The sequence below is a fragment of the Rutilus rutilus genome (assembly GCF_951802725.1).
Source record: "Rutilus rutilus genome assembly, chromosome: 8".
Classification (NCBI taxonomy): Eukaryota; Metazoa; Chordata; class Actinopteri; order Cypriniformes; family Leuciscidae; genus Rutilus; species Rutilus rutilus.
In genome coordinates this window covers 40,029,211-40,049,107 of record NC_140222.1, presented here as the reverse complement: position 1 = coordinate 40,049,107, position 19,897 = coordinate 40,029,211, and the positions used below count along the sequence as shown (strand labels likewise).

Below are 19,897 nucleotides of genomic sequence, written 5' to 3'. Positions count from 1 at the left end.
CAAAAACTGAAGGATCATATGAGTAGTCCTACAATAAACCTGGAGTTATCCTGTGCAGTAGACATTTCATCTAATGTTTAAGGTTTTCATTATATTAATAATACAAATTTTTGACATCAAAGAAAAAACTGTGTGTACATTAAAGTGTTAGCTTGTCTCAAATTTAAAATGGTGTTATCGTTCACTCATGCTTTTTTTTTTTTTGCTCCAAACCATGACACTTACTTTTATCCACTGCTCTTTTCCATATCGTCAGGTGGAAACCTCGCATCTCCATATTTCATGATTTCATTTATTTTTTCATCAATAGAATCATTACTATTGGTTACGTCTTTCTGTGGGTTTTGCATATATTTGACCAATTAAAAAAAAAAAAAAGAGTGACAAAACCTCGTAACTCCATTGGATCCTCAAACCTCATTCTATGGTGAATGAAGTTCCTCGCACAGTTTTGACCATCTTTAATTATAAAAACAAATACGATCTTTTTTACATTTCCCTAGAAAGTAATGTGTTTGAAGATACAAGGTTTCCACCCGACAGCAACTGAAAAGTTTCATATCATCCTCCCTTCCAACAAAATCACCATTTGACATCATCATTGATTGCAAGTAAACACTTTTGGACCACTTTTATGGTGATGTTTTGGGCATTTTGGGGCTTGACAGTCCCAGTCCTCATTGACTTTATTTCAAATTTCACAGTTAGTCTCCCATGTAAGAAAGTTGATGGATTTGGGTTTATATTGCATATATTTTTGGAGCAAGCTGTCATGCTTCAGTGCTCAGTCAGGGTTGGCTGAATTGTGCTGCACTCTGGAACCAAACTCTTTCCACCTCCTCTTTACCCAGCTCCCAAAGACGACTGAGCAACTGCACACCTGTCCTGGCCGTGATCATCAAGTACTCCTCATTCTCTGGCTGCTGGATCACAGCGTGCCGGGCCAGAACCAGGGACTGGCAAAACCGACACAGAACCAGCAAATACAGCGAATCTCTTTCTGCCTCATTGAGAGGAAAAACGCTTTCCCATCCCGCCACCACTGGTCCTCCGACATCGGCCGGATTGGGATTCTCAATCATCATGTACATGATAGTTATGGCCAGCTCAAATATGAAATACCCACTGCTCATGTCTCCAAAATCAAGAATCCCGGAGATCTTGTACTTTGAAGGTCCATCAGGTTTCACCAAGAGATTGTGGTCGTTGAAGTCTCCATGGTTAATGCCTGCAATGCAATAAAAATGTTATAAGGACTGCGTTGACTTCGGAGTGAAATACTTTAAATTCAAATAAATGTCTTACACTTGCGAAACAATGGTAGTTTTGGCATGACTTGGATCTGGTACTGCTCAATAACGGCTTTAACAACCTTTTGTACAGGGTCCCCATCCATCACATGGAGATACTGATTTAAGAGAGGAACGCTGGCGAGATTCCATATAAAGTTCTCTCTCTGAAGGGAACTGATGTTTGGATGCTCCATCTACACAAGAAAAAAAGAAACAAAAACAAATGCCTGAATTCAGGAAATAAAACGAGAAACCTTATGAAAAAAAATCAAGGACAAAAAAAAAGCCCTTTCACACTAAGAATATATAACCATAAGGTTTTAAAAACAGTCACATTAGCAAAATTAGCAAAAAAGGTTTGTTGTCAAGTGTAGTGATGTTTGAAGCATAACTCACATGGAAGTCACTTTCAAGTTCGCTTTCTGTTAGTCAATGTTGCGAAATAACGTGACCATCTTGAAAATGAGCAAAAGCTGCGTGGGGAAATCACGCAAAACTCCCGATTGCGCAGATTCCTACTGGAATAACTGGATTTCGGCAGTAAAATTTTGCAGAGCATCGGTAAATGTGACTCTATAAAAATAGCAGAGTCAACATCACAGCTATAACTATACCGCCACAGAGGAACGATATTGTTGAAATCGCTGTTCGAACAATTTTCTTCCAGCTGAAAACATTGACCGCCAATCAGAATACGTCTAGCTTTGAAGCACGCACTCTGAAAACATAACTGCAGCAGCGCACTAATAATAATCAACAGCTCGTAACTCTAAGATGATTCCGACATGTAGCGCTGTTGTGCTTCAGCCGACCCGAGTTCGAGTCCCGGCTCGTGGACCTTTCCCGATCCCGTCCCCCTCTCTCCCACCTCACTTCCTGTCTGGCTAGTGTCCTCTTCTAATTAAAGGCAAAAACGGCACAAAAAAAATTTGGTAACAACTAAAGAGCTGTTAACTAGGGCTGGTCCGAATACCATTTTTTGAGCTTCGAAGCTTCGGTAGTAATGAACATCGAATATTCGAAGCTTCGGAGCGAGGGGGCTGAACATATTCTTCTCTCTAATAAAGGCAGGAATCTCTATGTGTCTGTCTGTCCGTTTGCATTATTATTATTTCAAGAACCGTTCATCCAATCGACTTCACACGGGAGTGCAGTGTCGCATTTGGTGCAATATAGATGGACACGCGAGACACTCAGAATTTAAACTTTTAGTAAACTAGAACAGCGCAAGGGGAAGCGGCGCACCTCACGCGGGCAGGGCTTATGCTCCGAAAACGGACACTGCACTAGTGATATAAAACGCACACACACAGGTCTGTTAAATTAAGCAATACTTTTAAGGTAGTCTAATATTTTTCTGACTAACAAATTACTGATACAGTAAAGGGTAGATTTAAATAAATAAATAAAACGAAATTTAAATAAAGAAAAAACAATTTAAATAAAAAAAAAACGAAATTAAGTTAAAATAAAAACGAGATTAATTTAGATTGATAATAATGGGTAGAAAGGCTAATACATTTTGTTTCTATTATTCTATTTTCCACAATGTCAAAGCAACGCAGCTTAACCCAAACCACAAGCTCAGGCACACACTTCTGTCCACACAAACTCCGCTGTTCTGCGCTCTAGCCAGAGAACACTCCCGTTGCTGGAGCGTCAGTTCTATTTCTAGCATGCACGCGTTTTCCGCGTGGCTCGAGCCGCGCCTGAGACCCGTGTTTCACGCAGGCAGTGTGCAAACTCCAACCTGTTAACATGGGAGCCGAAATAAAAACGGACACGCCACGCAGCCAGTGAGTCGCCAGCCTTATTCAAGCGCGAATGAGAACCGTTTCGCGAGGGATCCCAGGTGTGCAAAAAAAAAAAAAAAAGAATATTCGAATGTCAAATTTTCAAATCGAATACCAACGCACCGAACGATTATTCGAATATTCGGGTCCAGCCCTACTGTTAACACAAAAAAAGTTTTCAGTTTTTAGTTGAAAAAATGTGACGTGTTTTGCCCGTTCATTTACACGACTATGGGGGCCTTGAAAACACAAACTTTTAAAAAACGGGTTTCAAAGTGCAAGTTTTCTGTTATCGTCTCTGTGTAAAGTACAAAATCTTGATTTTGAGAAAACGGTGACGTCATGCGCATGTGTATTAAGCGTTCAGTCTATTGGCGCGTAGCGTTTCTTTACAAAGTGGCATTGCCACCTACTGGCCTGGCATGAATAATACAGCGTTTTAGTCGTTTTCACGGATCCGTGTGAGCGGGGATCATTTTATCAATGCTGTTGTCTTTATGCGAAAAATGCGAAGTAAAACCTTTCCTGTTTTAAATACATCACTGTCAAAAAAAATTACTTAATATCACTGATTCAACCTAAATACATTAATTTATACCACTAAACCTACTTTACATGGGTTTAATCTAATAGAACTAGCTCTTTAAAGTAATAATTGTAGGTTACCATTTAGTTCTGATACCAGTAGGTACTACAGTAGGAAACGCAGCCCGTGAACAAAATAACTTAATGTGTAAATAATGAGAGCAGTTTTCCTTTAACAATGGAATGGAATGGAATGAAAGATTTTACTTACTTGGAGTAAAACTGTATCCATCGTGGCGGCCATTTTTCCAACGTTGTACAAGATCTGAGGACTGCAGGTAATTTTGGCTATGGTAGTGCCAGGCAGGTAGGCAAGTAAGCGCACTAAATATTTCTGCATGCCAAAACCACAATCTGTGATAGGAGAAAAAAAATTAGTGATGCTCCGATCAGCATTTTTGGGGCCGATCACCAAAATCATGATCTGCCGATTGCCGATCACTGCCGATCACAGAATGGAAATATGCTAGAGTCAAGAAAATCTTGAAGAACCACCAATATTTATTTAATTGTAGTTAGAAAACAAGATAACATAAGGCTACTGTAGGCCACCTTTTCCAAATAAGGCACAGTATAATTTTTCTAAACAAAGAGGGGTCAGGCAGACTACAATGGATGTAGTTGAGGAACTACATCAGATCCAAAAAATAAAATAATGACAATGACATTTGAGGTTATTAAAACAGTAAGTCCCGCCCCTCGACTGCCAAATATAAAAGTGTTCGAGCGAGCAAAATCAGCAGGCGAGAGGAGATCAAGCGCGAGAGTGTGGGGAATGATCATGCGCGCGCGCGAGGGCAGAGATGTCATGCGCCCGCGCAGGGTTTGAATGAGCTTGTACCCTCGCGCGTACATCTGTTATCCTCTCACGAATGTCATTTACCGCGCTTGCCAGCATCAGTTGTGCGCTCGTTTTTAATTGCCATTGAATTGCCGTCATAGGAGAACTCATTTTGCCACTGTTAAGCAAGCTCTGCTCTGCTGTTGTGTTGCTGCGCATGCGGAAAAGTTGCGCGAGTTATTTACGTCACGTGATCGGCTTTTTTGATCGGCGCTTTTGGGGGTTACCGATCAAGCTATTTTTTGCCAATATCGGCCGATCATGATCGGCGGCCGATCAATCGGAGCATCACTAAAAAAAATTAAACATTTGTTAGCATTTGATTTACAATATAAATACATACACCTTTCTGAAAAAAAAAAAAAAAGAAAAAAAGTTTGCTCACCTTTAACAGGCATTTAAAACTACCGGTACTAACAACAGGCCTTAGTGTCTTTTATGACTTAATATTTAATGAAATTAATAACTGACAGGTACTCTTACCAAACTCCTCCAAGCTCATGAGTTGGCCAGTCTGAGTGGGAAAAGCGGTCTGGGCAGGAAGGCCTCTTTGGTGTAAGAAGTTCATAGAGTGTGTTTGTAACTCAACAAGAGTGATGTTGTGACTGTCTGCAGAGTTCATAACCTTTAATACATATTCTCCACCCTCACTGGGGGCCACGTAAAAGTTCTGATCATCATAACTGGGCAACGGTCGAATGACGGACACGGTCAAGCCATAGAGACGTTTGATAATCTCTGTCACCTGGGAATCGCTGAGATTCGGCTTTGAATCCTTTGTTGACATTGCTGAGGATGGGGGGGAAATAGCCTAGTTATTGGCAAATCAAGAGCAATACAAGAGCAATGACACTAAGAGGATAAAAGGAATTGTTCACCTAAAATGTCCAATAAAAACATACAGATAAAGACATGTACTATGATTAAACAATGACAGAAATTTTATTTTGGGTTAACTATTTATTTAACAAGTGTTGTTTGCACACATAGTATACAATTAAAAAAAAAAATACTGCTGGACAGAATGAACTAAAATAAATCACCTAGGCTAAAACTTTTTTTGTTTTTTTATCACAACTAAATCATGCATTATGTCGCAGGGTTTTACAGTTTGTAATTCGTAATTTTGTCATTTCTATTCCTGCTGTCGTCTGGTCTATATATGAGCAGCGTAAATGGTCAAATTATCAAACTCCAGTGTTGAGTCACTCATTGAAAGTCTCGCGCTTCTGATTGAACATGCGCGAGCCGAACGGCAATTGCATGCAAAGAGATTTATATTAAACAGTATTAACACCGAATAACGGATTGACAAGAAAGCACAAGATACAGTAGTACCTGCTGAGGAATGTTGCTGGTCTGGTCAGTGGAGGTTTGAAGCTAGTAACAACGTGTGGCACCGCACGTCATTACGTCACGAGACGTCATTACGTCTGCGAGTCTTCTGTCGTGACCCTGGCTCTTTTAGGCGGTTCTAAGGTAGGCGCACATTATTTATTTAATTTCACGTGTAACAGTTCAGTTTGTTGCAGCCGTAAAATATTTATAAAAAAAAAAGCCATATATACAATTATTATTATTATTATTTTTTTTAGTGCAGGTTTTTTATTATTGTTATTTTATTTGATTATAACTTGATCTTTATCAAGAAAATACACAGATCCATTGGATAACTCTCAATTTTGGTGTAGTTACAGAACCCACCAGCAGGGGTCAACATGACCATGCTAACCAGCCAAACCTTGGTCTCTTGAGAACCATGAACAAAAGACAACGGATTTGAAATAGAATAGCTGGTGCTCCACCACCCGAATGACTGATGACAATGCTAGCGGGTATTTTCCTCCAGGCTGCAGCAGTGTCATTTGGTGGTGGTGGTGGCATTATTTTCTTAATGTTTGATCATTTTAGTCATATTCTTTTGACCTCAACTAAATAAATAAGTGCATAAAAACAATACATAATCTTAAAGAAAGTCAGAGCAATGCTGATTAAACAATGTAAGTTTTCTTTAGCTTTCTTAGATCTGCTGACTGCATTATTGTGGTTTTGAGGCACATTTTTGAGGTTACAAGGTTATGGTTTTATACCAGAATTCGATTTTTTTTTTTTTTTCAGTTTGATCATAAGGGTGTTGTTTGTAGTGTAAACAGAAAACCACAGAGATGGCTACCTGATGTAATGAATTAACTGAGTTAATGAATTATTGACATGTCTAATGGCTAAGAACTGAAATTCACTAAAGAAGAACACACAAAAATCTATTATTAAACTGCTAACTAACTACTATTACTATTAAAACTGTCTATTTTTCTTTTTCTTTTTCTTTTTTTCCAGCGTGCAGAGATGAGGAGGTCAGAGCAGGTCTCGCAGGCTCATGAAGGAAAATGAGTTGGCGGCAGGCGGGCTCGACTTCTGAATATACAGAGGAAGAATCGCATGCAGACGCACGCCTGAAGCGAAACAGCAACTACGTACATGTCAAAGGGAAACGTTATCGTCTTCAGAAGCGCGTGAGGCTCAGCATCCTGTGATTGCGCTGATACAGCCTGTGAGGCTCGCATGCTCAAGTCTCACCAAAGGTGAAATGAACGCTGCATGAATGTTTTTCGTGCGCCTTGTTGTCAGTTTATCTTGTACACGCTGAAAAATAGAGGTTATTTTCTGGCTTCAACGGTTCTGTGAAGAAACTTTAACGTCCATTTAACCTTTCCATTCCACAAAAGGTTCTTTATGGTGGACAACGGTTCCTCATGGTGTCTTAAAGACTTAAAATCTGTAGTTTTTTACAAAAGCCCTGTTGCTTTGAAAAGAGCTGTCACTTTTGTTGACAAGTAAACAGGAATTTCTCAGTCCAGGTTGCACAGAGAAAGAGTAAACATTGTTCATTTGCATACACTATATTGTAACAATACAAAGCAGGTTGAAAATTGGCAAACTTACACTTTAATGCCTGCTATAAGCGATTTCAGCAAGATCACTACAAATCACACGGTACGACATGGATCTAATAAACTTGGGTACGACATGTATGTAGACTATGACGATGACACGAGTCAAATCAGAGGTTACGACGCAAGTTAGAACAGAAGAATAAAACCTCATCAGCGTGTGCTAGTGGTGAACAAATAGAGCAAGATGAATCGCACTTTGGCAATTGTGGTTTTTAATGTGCACTGAAAAAAAAAGAGGAGGAAGCGAAAGAGGAGACGCGGTCATGGTTAGGGAAAAGCGTCACAACCTGGCATGGCACAGTTTTGCAAATGCAGCTTAAGGTAAGTAGTTTTAAGTTTTAGCGCCATGTCGTGTTGATCAATACACCGATTCATGTTGCAGTTTTACATGGCTCTACTACGGTCATGTGTGCCTTGATAACCAATCACTTCACAGCCTTGAAGTCACTGAATTTCATTCACAGTTCCGTTCACTGTTTGCGAAAACCATGGAAATGAATGAGAAGTGCTGTAAACTGAGTCACAAAAAGCACAAAATTGTGGCTTTTCCTATTAATCAGCATTTATTCCACCATAAGCTCTTAAAATAGATAATCCAAAATAAATTTTTAAGAGCAAACATGCTGAAGATTCAATAAATGATAAGCTGTTTGTTTTTTTTTTCCACAAAAGCAGTTGATTCAGCGTAGTGAAGCCTCTCCTCCATTGACATCTGTTCAAAAGATCGGCCTCTGGTCTCCTTCCTTGCAAACTGCAGCGTTACGCTTTTTTTGCTAACCTTGGAGACTTGAGTCAAAGTGGCTTTCCATCTCTCAGCCTTGCCCATGTCATTTCCTGTTAGCAAAACCTCAAACAAAAAGATCAATGGGTGTAACACTTTTTACCGCCATCATTAGAAGTGCTGTGTAACACAAATTATAATTAGGAGCAGAACAAAACTGCACATTCGTACATAACACATGGGTGAAATTGGGAATTTGGAAAATGTATCTGTAATGCAGTGTTAACGTGTCAACAGCTTTACATTACTAAGATCATACAACAAGATTAATTAGATTAATTATTTAATTTATTCCTGAATGTGTAAGCTGTAATTCATTTTCCTTGTTCATTTTAAATATTTCTCCACAGAGACAATATATCCCATAATGCTCTTCTGCAGTAGCGCTCACTGTAAGAAATAAAGTGATGGACCACAATCCCTAGGGATTTTTAATCATCTGGACACTTTTAAATTTGATGATGCAACCATCTGAGAAATCATGTTTTAATTTAACACATTTAATTAATAGCACTGAAATCGGTATTTAAATCATAATTAAATACCAGATTAGCTCAGTGCTTCAGTTTACACTCGAAACTGTCGAAACCTTCAGTTTACCTTCGAAATCTTCCCTAAAAATACAATTTGCCTAAAAATGTTGACCTTGAACCTCCAAGCTCACAATAGGAGAAACACTGTAGGGACCTTTGCTAATGCTAACAAATCATTTCTGGCAGATATAGTGTCCCAGGCTATTCTTTAGATCAGGACTGCAATTATTTATTTAGTCGTGAGAATGGCCGTGGCCCGTGTCCTAACCAAACGCGAAGCGACATGCGTTAAATTATTTTTTAACCAGCCGTGACGGCGAGACACGACTAATTTTAGAAACTCTCTATGTCTGCTTTGTCGCTGCTGGAACAACAACATACAAAGTATGACAATGATCTTGAATGGAATCTTGGCGTTTCCATCTCTTTGCAGAGAGAGACTCCGTCCACATCCTCTCCTGATTGGGTGTGATTTTTGATTGATTTTGTCGCATCTTGTACTAGCTTTTTATCTGGTGTGGATGCGTTTTTCATTGCAAGTGTTCAATTAAAAAAATCTTTCTGTCTTTATCATTTTTAGTGAATTTATTTGGTAGTGAGAGGAGAGGTGAGGTGGGGTTTGGGGGGGGTCTAGATTTTCTAGAGCATGATCAAAAAAAGTTTGAGAACCACTGACTGCATTGTCATGTCAATCACAGTGCTTATTGCCTAAGCACAAATACCTGAACCTACTCTTTTTTGTAGACGGATAAACTGCTTGTCGCTGGAATCTTATCGCGTCTGGTTAGGACACAGTGTCAGGTGCTGATTGAGTGTTGTACAATTTTAAAACAATTTTCATTTGAGTTCATTTATTCACCTTATGTAGCAATGTGGAGTAAGCTATTTTCTGTGAGTTCGGTCCGGCATACTCTCACGTGTTTCACGAGATGTGAAAGTTTCCACTATCCCTTTTAAGGACCAAGTGGTGAGCTTGCAAGCACTGCCTTGGGATGAAGCAAACCCAGCCTCGTCGTTGGTGTGTCCAGTACGCCCCCTACATGTTTACTTGGACCACACACAGAGCTTCAGAAGCTCTGAGGAGCTCTTTGGCTGTTTTGGGGGACAGCAGAAGGGGAAGGCTGTCTCCAAACAGGATGGCTCATTGGATTGTGGATGCCATCGCCTTGGCATACCGTGCCATTTAGGAGTGTGTGCAAACACCAGGAGAAGTGTTGCATCCTCCTAGGCTCTAGCCAATGCCACCTCTCTAACAGACATCTGTAGAGCAGCAGGCTGGGCGACATCCAATACCTTTGTGGGATTTTATAATCTCTGTGAGCCAGTTTCATCCCATGTGCCATTGGGTATGAACAGTTACAGACAACGGGCTGGGTGTACCGCTTGCACACAACACTTTTTCCCCTCCCTGAATGTGTGCTTTTTTGTTTAAGAGAGTTCCCTGGATTGGCGAACCCTGGACGTGAATTTTCCCTAGGCGTTCTGCAGCAGTCGAATGAAGTGTGCTTGTGTATACGTGTTCCAGTTAAAAGCCACGCCGCAGCGTTTTGTACCATCTGTAGACGGGCTATAGAAGAGCCACTAACCCCCACATACAGTGCATTACAGTAATCCAGCCAAGTGGTAACAAAGGCGTGGATTACTGTCTCAAAATGTTGCCTCTGAAGATATGGCTTTATTGTGGCCAGCTGCCACAATTGAAAAAAGCTTGATTTAACGACTGCCCTGATCTGACTGTCGAGCTTAAGGTCAGAGTCAATTTTAACCCCTAGGTTAGTGATGGTTGGCTTGGTGTACTGGGCCAAGGCACCCACATCAACAGGAGGGGTCCCATTAGTGCCACCAAAAACCATCACTTCTGTCTTTTGTGCATTGAAACTTAAAAAGTTAAGAGCCACCCAGGCTTTTATATCTTCAACACACTCGAGTAGCGGTCTAACAGTGTCAGGACAGTGTCTTTTTAAGAGGCACATAAATCTGGCTATCGTCCACGTAACAGTGGAATGACATGCCATGCTTTCCCATTATTGAACCAAGCGGGAGCAAATAAAGAGAGAAGAGAAGAGGGCCTAAAACTGAACCCTGAGGGACCCCACAAGAGAGAGAGGAGCAGAGGAGGACTCAGAGTCACCACAGCTGACACAGAAGGACCGACATTTCAAGTAGGACCTGAGCCATTCCAGTGCTATGCCCACCCACCGCTCTAAACGAGTGATCAGGATTTCATGGTCCACAGTGTCAAACGCAGCAGTTAAATAAAAAAAGCACAAGAATAACACAGAGTCAGTAGCTAAAAAGATATCATTAAAAACTTTTAAAAGAGCAGATTCTGTGCTGTGTGGAGTTTTAAAACCGGACTTGAAAACTTTGAGAATATTTTGGTCTTTAAAAAAGGCCACTTAATTGACTGCAGACTATCTTTTCAAGAATTTTTGAAAGGAAGGGTAGTTTGGAGAAAGGCCTAAGATTAAAGAGGTCTGCAGGATCCAGACCAGGTTTTTAATCAGAGGTTGCACTACCGCGTGTTTCAAATTTGCAGGGACCACACCTGAGGAGAGACTGCTTTTGACAACTGCAAGAACAGATGACCCTACAGTGGGGAAAACCTCCTTAAAAAGCCGAGGAGGGACAGCATAATGTGGTGAACCTGAGGACTTCAAATGCCCAACAACCTCCTGTAACACAGATAAAGTCACAGGCTACATTTGGTCAAAGACAGCAGAGCAGGGGACAGAGACTGAGGGGTCGTAAGCAGAAGGTGAGATCAGAGCCCTGGTGGAAGTGACCGTATCAATAAAAAAGTGAAGAAAGTTTTCACAGACAGCAGGGGAGGCATCAACACAGATAATTTGCGAGGCATTAAGAACTGAATCAGTAGTTTTAAACAAAACACGAGGCTTGTTACAGTTTGACAGAATAATTTCAGAGATGTGTTTTCTTTTAGCATCTTTCACAGTTTTCTGATAATGACGCCAGCAGTCCCTTAGTATTTGAAATCAGATGGAAATCAATATGGTCAGAAAACACTGTGTCACAGATCTCTAGATTAAGAACAGGCAAACCAAAGGATAAAACAAGATTGAGTGTGTGTCCGTGTTCATGTGGGGCCAAACACAGACTGCACAAGATTAAAAGAGTCAATGAGGTATATGGTAATCCCATATGATGTATTGTCCATGATATGGTTTCACTAAAGGTAAACCTGTCTCTTCCTCTAGGCAGAGCTCCTTCTCTGCCACCAATCACTGTTTTTGTAGTAGTCCCTTCCTCTTTAGTTTGGACCTACCTTAGAGACCTCTTTCCACGTGTGGTACTTCCCAGCTGGGAAGTCTTTGTAATGTTTTCTCCACATATTAACCTACCCTTAAATTAGGATGTGGTATCCATAGTGTTGTCTTTACTATCTAGCAGACAGAGTGTTTCCCCAGTGCTAATTCTGATCTGCACAGCTAAGAGTTTTATTGAAACATAAGAAATATAAAAGGTCAAAAGCCCAGCTGAAATGACCTATTCACATGATACACTGTAATGAATTGCTGTAAAAATTACAGCATTATTTTACAGCAGCTGGCTGTTTTCTAATAATACAGCCAGGGTTCTCAAGTCTCACGCATTGGCCGTGAGACACACGCAATTCAGCCAGTTCACACGCTCACACGCCACACCGTGCATTTCTCACGCTGAAAAGGCAATGCCAACCAAGTTGTCCTGCAAGCTTTATATATAACATTGTAAACGAGGCGCAGGCACAAGTTTCCTGCCGCCAGCGCGTTATCTCGGCCAGATTGCGTTCGTTACAAGGCAACATAGATGCGCGAACACACGGAAATTGACGGAACACTCTCGGCCACCGTACATTCGTTACTAGGTAACCAACAACATCGCGCAAACACACGTCGTGATGGAGAAGGTAAGTTGGAAGAAAGCTCGTCTAACATTTTTATGCTAGAACATTTAATATATAACCCATCGTATACATTATTATTGATGCAGTCAAAAACTCTACAACTACTTTACAACCAGGCCAGAAGCTTTGGCTCAGTTTGGCTAGCTTACGTTATCTGAAACTAGGGGAAATGTTAGTGGGTATGGGAAGGAATAAAGATGTATTTCTTCATTTTATTTTAAATTATATATTATACTGTATTAATAGCTGTCTTTCTCGTTACATTGAGGCTACATGTATTAAAGTAGAGTGTTCTGGGTAATATATTATATCCTATCAAAACATATAGCCTAGTACATTAATCATTGCCATTGCATTTGTATTTTTCAAAGATGTCAGGGAAAAAGCAAAAAGATTATTTTATCATTCTGGGCACCAAAGGGTAAGCCCCCTAAAAAGGTTGCCAGATTAGAGGAGGAGACAGTGGAAGAGGTGGTGGCAGAGACGGTGGAGAAGACACCAAGATTTTTTTTTCCAAACTGTTTGGAGCAATTTGTTATATTTTTGTATATTTGTAATTTTGAAATATAACATTAAAGAGTATATTTGATGTGATGAATTGCTCTGTCATTTATCAGATCTACCAATTGTTATAATTTCAATTTGTGCTGGTTAATTATTGTCATAATATGAGGCAAGACACGAGTCGTGAGTCGTATAAAGAGAGTTTATTTAGCTACAGTACGGAGTAACGTAAACCATGCATTGGACTCCATCAATAATAATAATAATACAGAGTCCCCTAGTGGTTAGCATACCCAAACTACGGTAGTTTAACATGGACAAAAGACAATCTCACAACAATAATGAACAATGGGTAAAATCGGGGGCGGGGCTCCGTTTTGGGGGGCGGGGCTCCATTAGGGCTCCTCCCCTAACCGCATGTGATCTCACTCCAAGCTTTTGATCAAACTTGAGAACCCTGATACAGCAATTTTGCTGTAAACTGCAATGCATTCTGGGATCGCGCTGCGGTTTGACTTTCGGGTAGCGCAAGCTTCACAACTCTGTGGTAAGTGACTTATTATTTCAGTTTCTTATTTTTCATGTTTGGTAACTCGTAGACTTCATATTGGTAACCCCGGATCACACATCCTCCTACCACGGGGCGTGAAGGAGACTTGGACTAGTAGTAAATTTGTAAGTGTACTATTTTAATACCGCTTGGGACTAAATTGGCCCACTTGAAGTATATAAAAGTATATGTTTAAGTGTACTATAAGTGTAACAGTAGTAAACTATAAGTGTAACAGTAGTAAACTTTAAGTGCACAACTAGTTCATAATTATGTTTCTCATTTGTACTGCAAGTGAACTTATGGGTATACTAGTAGTTTACTATTTTAATACTTGTAGCAACTTTGAAGTATACTCTCAGTAAACTACTAGTTTAGTAGTTTTATACTACAAGTTTTTGCACTTGCAGTAGGCCTATACTACTATGTTCAAATGTTATTTTTTATACTTGAAAAATACCTTTAACTCTACTTTAATTTTAAAAACCTTTTATTAGCTTCATGCATCCTTTTTTATCAACACTTGAATGTCTGTAAGTTTCATAAAGAAAGGCAACATTTTAAACAAAATCCCATTTTTGTCAAAGACTACGCCTTGATCAGATTCAGAACGATGATCAAACACAGATGGAGTAAATCGAGTCCGACACCCCCACAGCTTCAGTCGTTTTCTCTTAATGGGTTACGCTTCATTTGGAAACATTAAGCAGTTTTGATTTACACGCTGTTTAATATTTGATGATCACATTATTTTACATTTGAGTGAGCAATCTTCTATCACTTGTTTCAGCTTCTTCTTCTGTGTTTTGATCCGGAGATTCTGTACTAGAAGATGTGTCATAGCGCCCCCTACCGTATAACTGAGAAAACATGGATAGCTGGAAAATTCAGTCAATGGTGGGGAAAAGTTGAATTAAAGTAAATTCCTATGTACACCAGTGGACTAGCCTACACAAAAATTCAGATACGCAGAATTAGAAACATCTGTTTTATATCAATATTTTAATCAATATTTTCAAACAAAGTTTCATAAGACTGTATATGAAAAAGGATGTAAAAAAAGTATATTTAATAGGCTACTCGATCAAAAGAGTTAACACAACTACAAGCCAAGTATACTTTTGAGTATATCTCGATCAAAAGATTGAGTACAAGTATAGGCCAAATATACAAGTCAAGTCAAGTCAAGTACACTTAAGTGTAATTAAGTATATTTTTGAGAAGTATATAAAATGTAGACTGAAAGTATGCTTTCTTCTTTTTAGTTGAAAAGAAGTATACTAATAGAACACTTGAGTAAACTTATTTTCCATGCTTATTTTATTTACTCTATAAGCTATTCCACCTGAAAGTTTGTTACTATATAAAGCTGAACATGTTAGTTTATACGACAGTGTGTAATACTATGTTTTTAAAAAAGTATTTAATAAGCTACTCAATCAAAATAGTAAACACAAGTACAAGCCAAGAATACTTAGAATACTTAATTATACTTTTAAGTATATCTCGATCAACAAGTAGAGGCCAAATATACTTAGACTTTTCTGTCAGTATAAGTCAAGTATACTTAAGTGGAATTGGAAGTATATTTCTGAGAAGTACATAAAGTATATTTCTGAGAAGTATATAAAAAGTAGACTGAAAGTATACTTTCTTATTTTTTAGTTTAAAAGAAGTATACTAATAGCACACTTGAATAAACTTCTTTTTCGTAAGGGTTAATATTTGTCGCACGCTTATATGCCGGATTAAAAATCCCTTGTTGGCTTACATTTCAGTACGAATATATTTTACGAATATGCCCATACACAAAAGAAATATATTTTCTGGATATGTTTTGGAATATATGCACATATTTGAAATTGGCCCAATAAATATATTTCATACTTATATTTCATATATTTTTGTTATATTTCAGAATATATTTCAATGTATTTTTTTCTGTACGGGTCCCCAAAAGTGTCAAAAATATATGTGGCATATATTCCAAATACATTGAAATATATTCTGAAATATAACAAAAATATATGAAATATAAGTATGAAATATATTTATTGGGCCAATTTCAAATATTTGCATATATTCCAAAACATATCCAGAAAATATATTTCAAATACAATTCTTTTGTGTATGGGTGCTATACTCTGTGTGTGTAATTTGCTGATTGTTTGTTAGTAATGCCTTTAGTTAACTTTATTTAATAGAAAGAGTTCATGCACTCTTCCATACTAAAATATAGTTTAAATGTAAAAAGCTGAAAAATAAAAAATGGTATAGTTAAAAATAACTATTGTCACATGTGGTATTGTTACGAGACACTTTGACAAAAGTGGGCACTGGAAGGCCAGGTTGTGTGTGTGAGGAGGGCATTCGGCCCAGCTTCATGTCTGACCTTGCTATACTGTTCACAGCATATTACATATTAATCTTGAGTACCTGGAGGAGGCAGCGTACCTTGGAGTTCATTCAAAGGTAATGATTGAATTCTTTACAACCTCAGTAACTGCATTTTACACATTCACAGAACTTGCCTTTTATAGATATGTGTTTATATCTGTTGAGGCCTTTAACACAATGTTTCTCAACTCGAGAAGAGATAGAATTTTTAGGGCGAATGATTTAGATGTCTCCCTCTTTAACACTAGCAAGCTAATAAGTTAAATCAGGCGTTTTAATAAATGGACATATAAAACTTCCTGGGAGGTCCTCGGGACTGGAGTTGAGAAACACTGCTCTAACATATCCAATTTCAAAAACATGATTACAAGCCTCAAAAGCTAAAACCAATCTTAATTACATATTGTCTGTTTCCTGACCCTTTAGGTGCTTTTTATGTATTAATTCGGAGAGAAGAACAAAGAAGTCGAGAGGAAAATTGCCATCTTAAACGACAGGGCAAATACAGAAGAAAAAGGTTGCAGTGAACCCACATGTTGCCACTCTTCTCAGCAAAGTGATGGATTATCAGTGGGATTTCTGAAATGTAAGAAGTACACACACACACACACACACACACTAAGATCTATTCTTCCTTCAATTGTAACCTTTTAATATTCTCAATCTGTCTCTAACTGTATCTGTCATCCCTCTATCTGTCTCTGACTGCATCATTATGTTTTGTAATATACCTAATATATTGTCCTCTTTGTTCTTTTCAATATCTCTAGCCACTCTTTGCATCCTGTGATGGAACAGCATCTGGAGCTGAATTGTTCTCCATTTTTGATCAGAAGTTTGTTGGACTCACTTGGGGCCTTTTTGTTTGGACATGTTTGTCTGGTAATGAAGTGTTGAAAATTCAGGGCCATGACAGCTAATTTATGTTTCAAGTAATTGAAAAATATTTAATTAAAATATTCAATTTCATGTAAAAAAAAAAAAAAAAATTGTAAATCAAAATGAAATGAAAATAATATAAAATACCCTGTTTTATGACTTTTTCATGCAGATTTGAAGGATTAGGATGTCGAATATTTTTGTTGTTGTTGTTTCTTCAAGTAATAGGGGAATTTAGTTGTGCATTATACAACACTGTATGTATTTTTTTAAAGCTTATGCAGTTGATAAATAATTTACATTTAAAATTCAGCTGCCAGTCATTAATATTCAGAAATCAGGAAAATATATACTGCATTTTACATATAAATATATATAGCAATATAGCAAATACAGAGATTCATGTAGTTTACTGTAAAAAATACAACAATATTTACTGTAATCACACTGTAAAAAATTTCTAACCTCCCTAACTCAAAATTTTCTAGTGACTGATAACATCTAAATTTTTCAATTGGGCCAAGTGAAATTCTGTAAATTTCAATTGGCCCAAGTGAAAATCTGTAAATTTTATTTTATAATTTACAGAATTTCACTTGGGCCAATTGAAAAATTTTGATGTTATCAGTCACTAGAAAATTTTGAGTTAGGGAGGTTAGAATTTTTTTACAGTGCAGAAAATACAGGAAAATTCTGTAAATTAAATTACAGAAACGCTACTGTAAAAATACAGTAATTGGCTGGCAACCCTGCTGCCAGTATTCAATTTTACTGTAAAATGTACAGGTATTTTTTAACAGTGTAAGTACTGTACTCTCTGTCCCCGCGTGGTACGAAGGACTACACTGCTTGCGTGGGGCGTTGGGTAGGTTATAATATTGCGAGTATTGCTACCTGGCACGTGAGGGCTTGCCAACATCTGCACTGCCTCGTAACACGGTTCAGCTGCTATGCCGTTCTCCCCGGGGGACTCCCTTATGAAAAGAAAATATATTTACCTATATATAAATGATCAATATATTAAATGGTTTAACTGTATATTTGAAAATATACAGAATAATATATTGTGTTAATATTTTACAATATAAGGACTTGCCGCTTTTCATGTATTGAAAATTATGTGACAATATATTTACTAATTTATCATAATGTATGTAATTGTATATTCAGTAATACACTTCTTAATATATAGGCCTAGATATATATGTGATCAGATTTGGTAGCCTACTGCATGTGTAATATATTGCAGATATATTTACTCATGCAGCATAAACACACACATATATAGAGAAATATATAATGTAAAATGTTTCTCATATATTTGAATTATTTACATTTTAAATGTTTCTAATTGACTAAAGCACAAGCACACCTGCATGTACTATAAAGTATTTAGCCAAGAGGCTATCACTGTGCTGAGGAGTGCACAGTCACTACTTTTGAAATATAATATTTACAGTTTTATGGTGATTCAGCCAATCATCAACAGGCTCTACTCTTAAGCACAATGGTGACCCCAAAAATTCACACATACCAGGAAACCTTTTAAATTCCAAAATAATAGAGCATCAAACACTAACAGATCTCCCCCTATATTAATATTGAGCAAAACATTAAATAGCACTTAATTTTAACATTTGCTCTCCTTTAACAGTCAGAAACAAAGCATGCTGGGAACTAGAAATATGTTGCAACTCATTCCGTGAATGTGTGTGTGTGTGTGTGTGTGTGTGTGTGTGTGTGTGTGTGTGTGTGTGTGTGTGTGTGTGTATATATGTGTGTGAACATACAGTACATTCACATTTATATGGGAACATGTATGTGCAATATATGTACACAATAAAGGATAAAACTTTGTGAATATGTAATGCTATTTTTGTCTTCATTTATAAATATTTTATATGTATTGATAGCCATATACATGGCCAATGCATATATTGCAGTATATTGAAAAATGTAAGCACTAGTTTCCCATAAATGGAAATGTATATGGAATATATCGCATTATATTTTGCAGTATACTCCCGTTTATGTCTGTTCCGTAAGAGACCCCTAGTATCAGTCAATCCACACCACATCAAAGTGACTGACAGATTGAGAATGTCTCGGTAACTGTTGTGACATCCGTTCCCTGATGGAGGGAACAAGACGTGGTGTCACCCCTGCCACAATAAGTGACCGCTGAAATGCCCGGGACAGTCTCGGCTCCTCAGCACGAATCTGAATGAGTGATGCACGCCGGCTCCCTCTTATACCCGTATGTCGGGGGAGCGGCATGCAGATTTCACTCTCCAATTCTCCTTGGCCTTTTCTCAAAGTCTCAGAGGTGTTTGGGGCTCCCAAGGGTGACCCCTATTTTCAGTCAATCAACACCACATCTCGCTCCTTCCATCAGGGAACAGAGGTTACAACAATAACCGAGACGTTTTACCCGACAGAATTCAATACTTTAGACATATACTGTATGATAATGCTGACATTTACACTTGCTTACATTTTAAGAGAGCAAACATTATGTGAATGAATTACTTTGATAGCCGCTCTTCAACACAAACCCTTCCTAAATAACGCACCTCTGTGTGCATCGTTCCATGTTGTGCATGACAAAAAAAAAAATTGTATCAGTATTTATTTATGTATTGATCCTTATTCATTTCAAACATTATGGACCATAGTTTCTAAATTTTATTTATATGTAAAAATACCCATTATATATTCATTTTTGAGTAGTATTTAATGGAAAATGTTTTACTGGGGATGCACTGATACTGATACAAGTATCTGTATCTGGCCCGAATCTGCGCTCGTGTACTCGTACTTGTACTCATTAAAATGCTCTGATACCAACAACCGATACCACACGGCGCGAGCTTGTCGAGCG

At 38.2% G+C, this 19,897-nt stretch overlaps 1 protein-coding gene and 1 long non-coding RNA gene across 2 annotated transcripts; one reads left to right on the top strand and one right to left on the bottom strand.

The window, feature by feature from the left end:
* Positions 1 to 577: 577 nt before the first annotated feature.
* On the bottom strand, positions 578 to 6,079 carry hykk.2 (hydroxylysine kinase, tandem duplicate 2). Its single transcript, XM_084415681.1, has 5 exons — positions 5,850 to 6,079; positions 4,995 to 5,300; positions 3,882 to 4,024; positions 1,306 to 1,486; positions 578 to 1,228 (listed from the first exon to the last, which is right to left on the bottom strand). The coding sequence occupies exons 2-5, from the start codon at positions 5,296 to 5,298 to the stop codon at positions 789 to 791; spliced, it is 1,068 nt and encodes a 355-aa protein (XP_084271807.1). The 5' UTR covers positions 5,299 to 5,300; positions 5,850 to 6,079; the 3' UTR covers positions 578 to 788.
* A 9,730-nt stretch (positions 6,080 to 15,809) lies between these two features.
* LOC311294581 lies at positions 15,810 to 17,127 on the top strand. The gene is made up of 3 exons (XR_014628080.1): positions 15,810 to 16,212; positions 16,564 to 16,723; positions 16,908 to 17,127. It is a non-coding gene; the product is annotated as an uncharacterized lncRNA (long non-coding RNA).
* Positions 17,128 to 19,897: the final 2,770 nt, after the last annotated feature.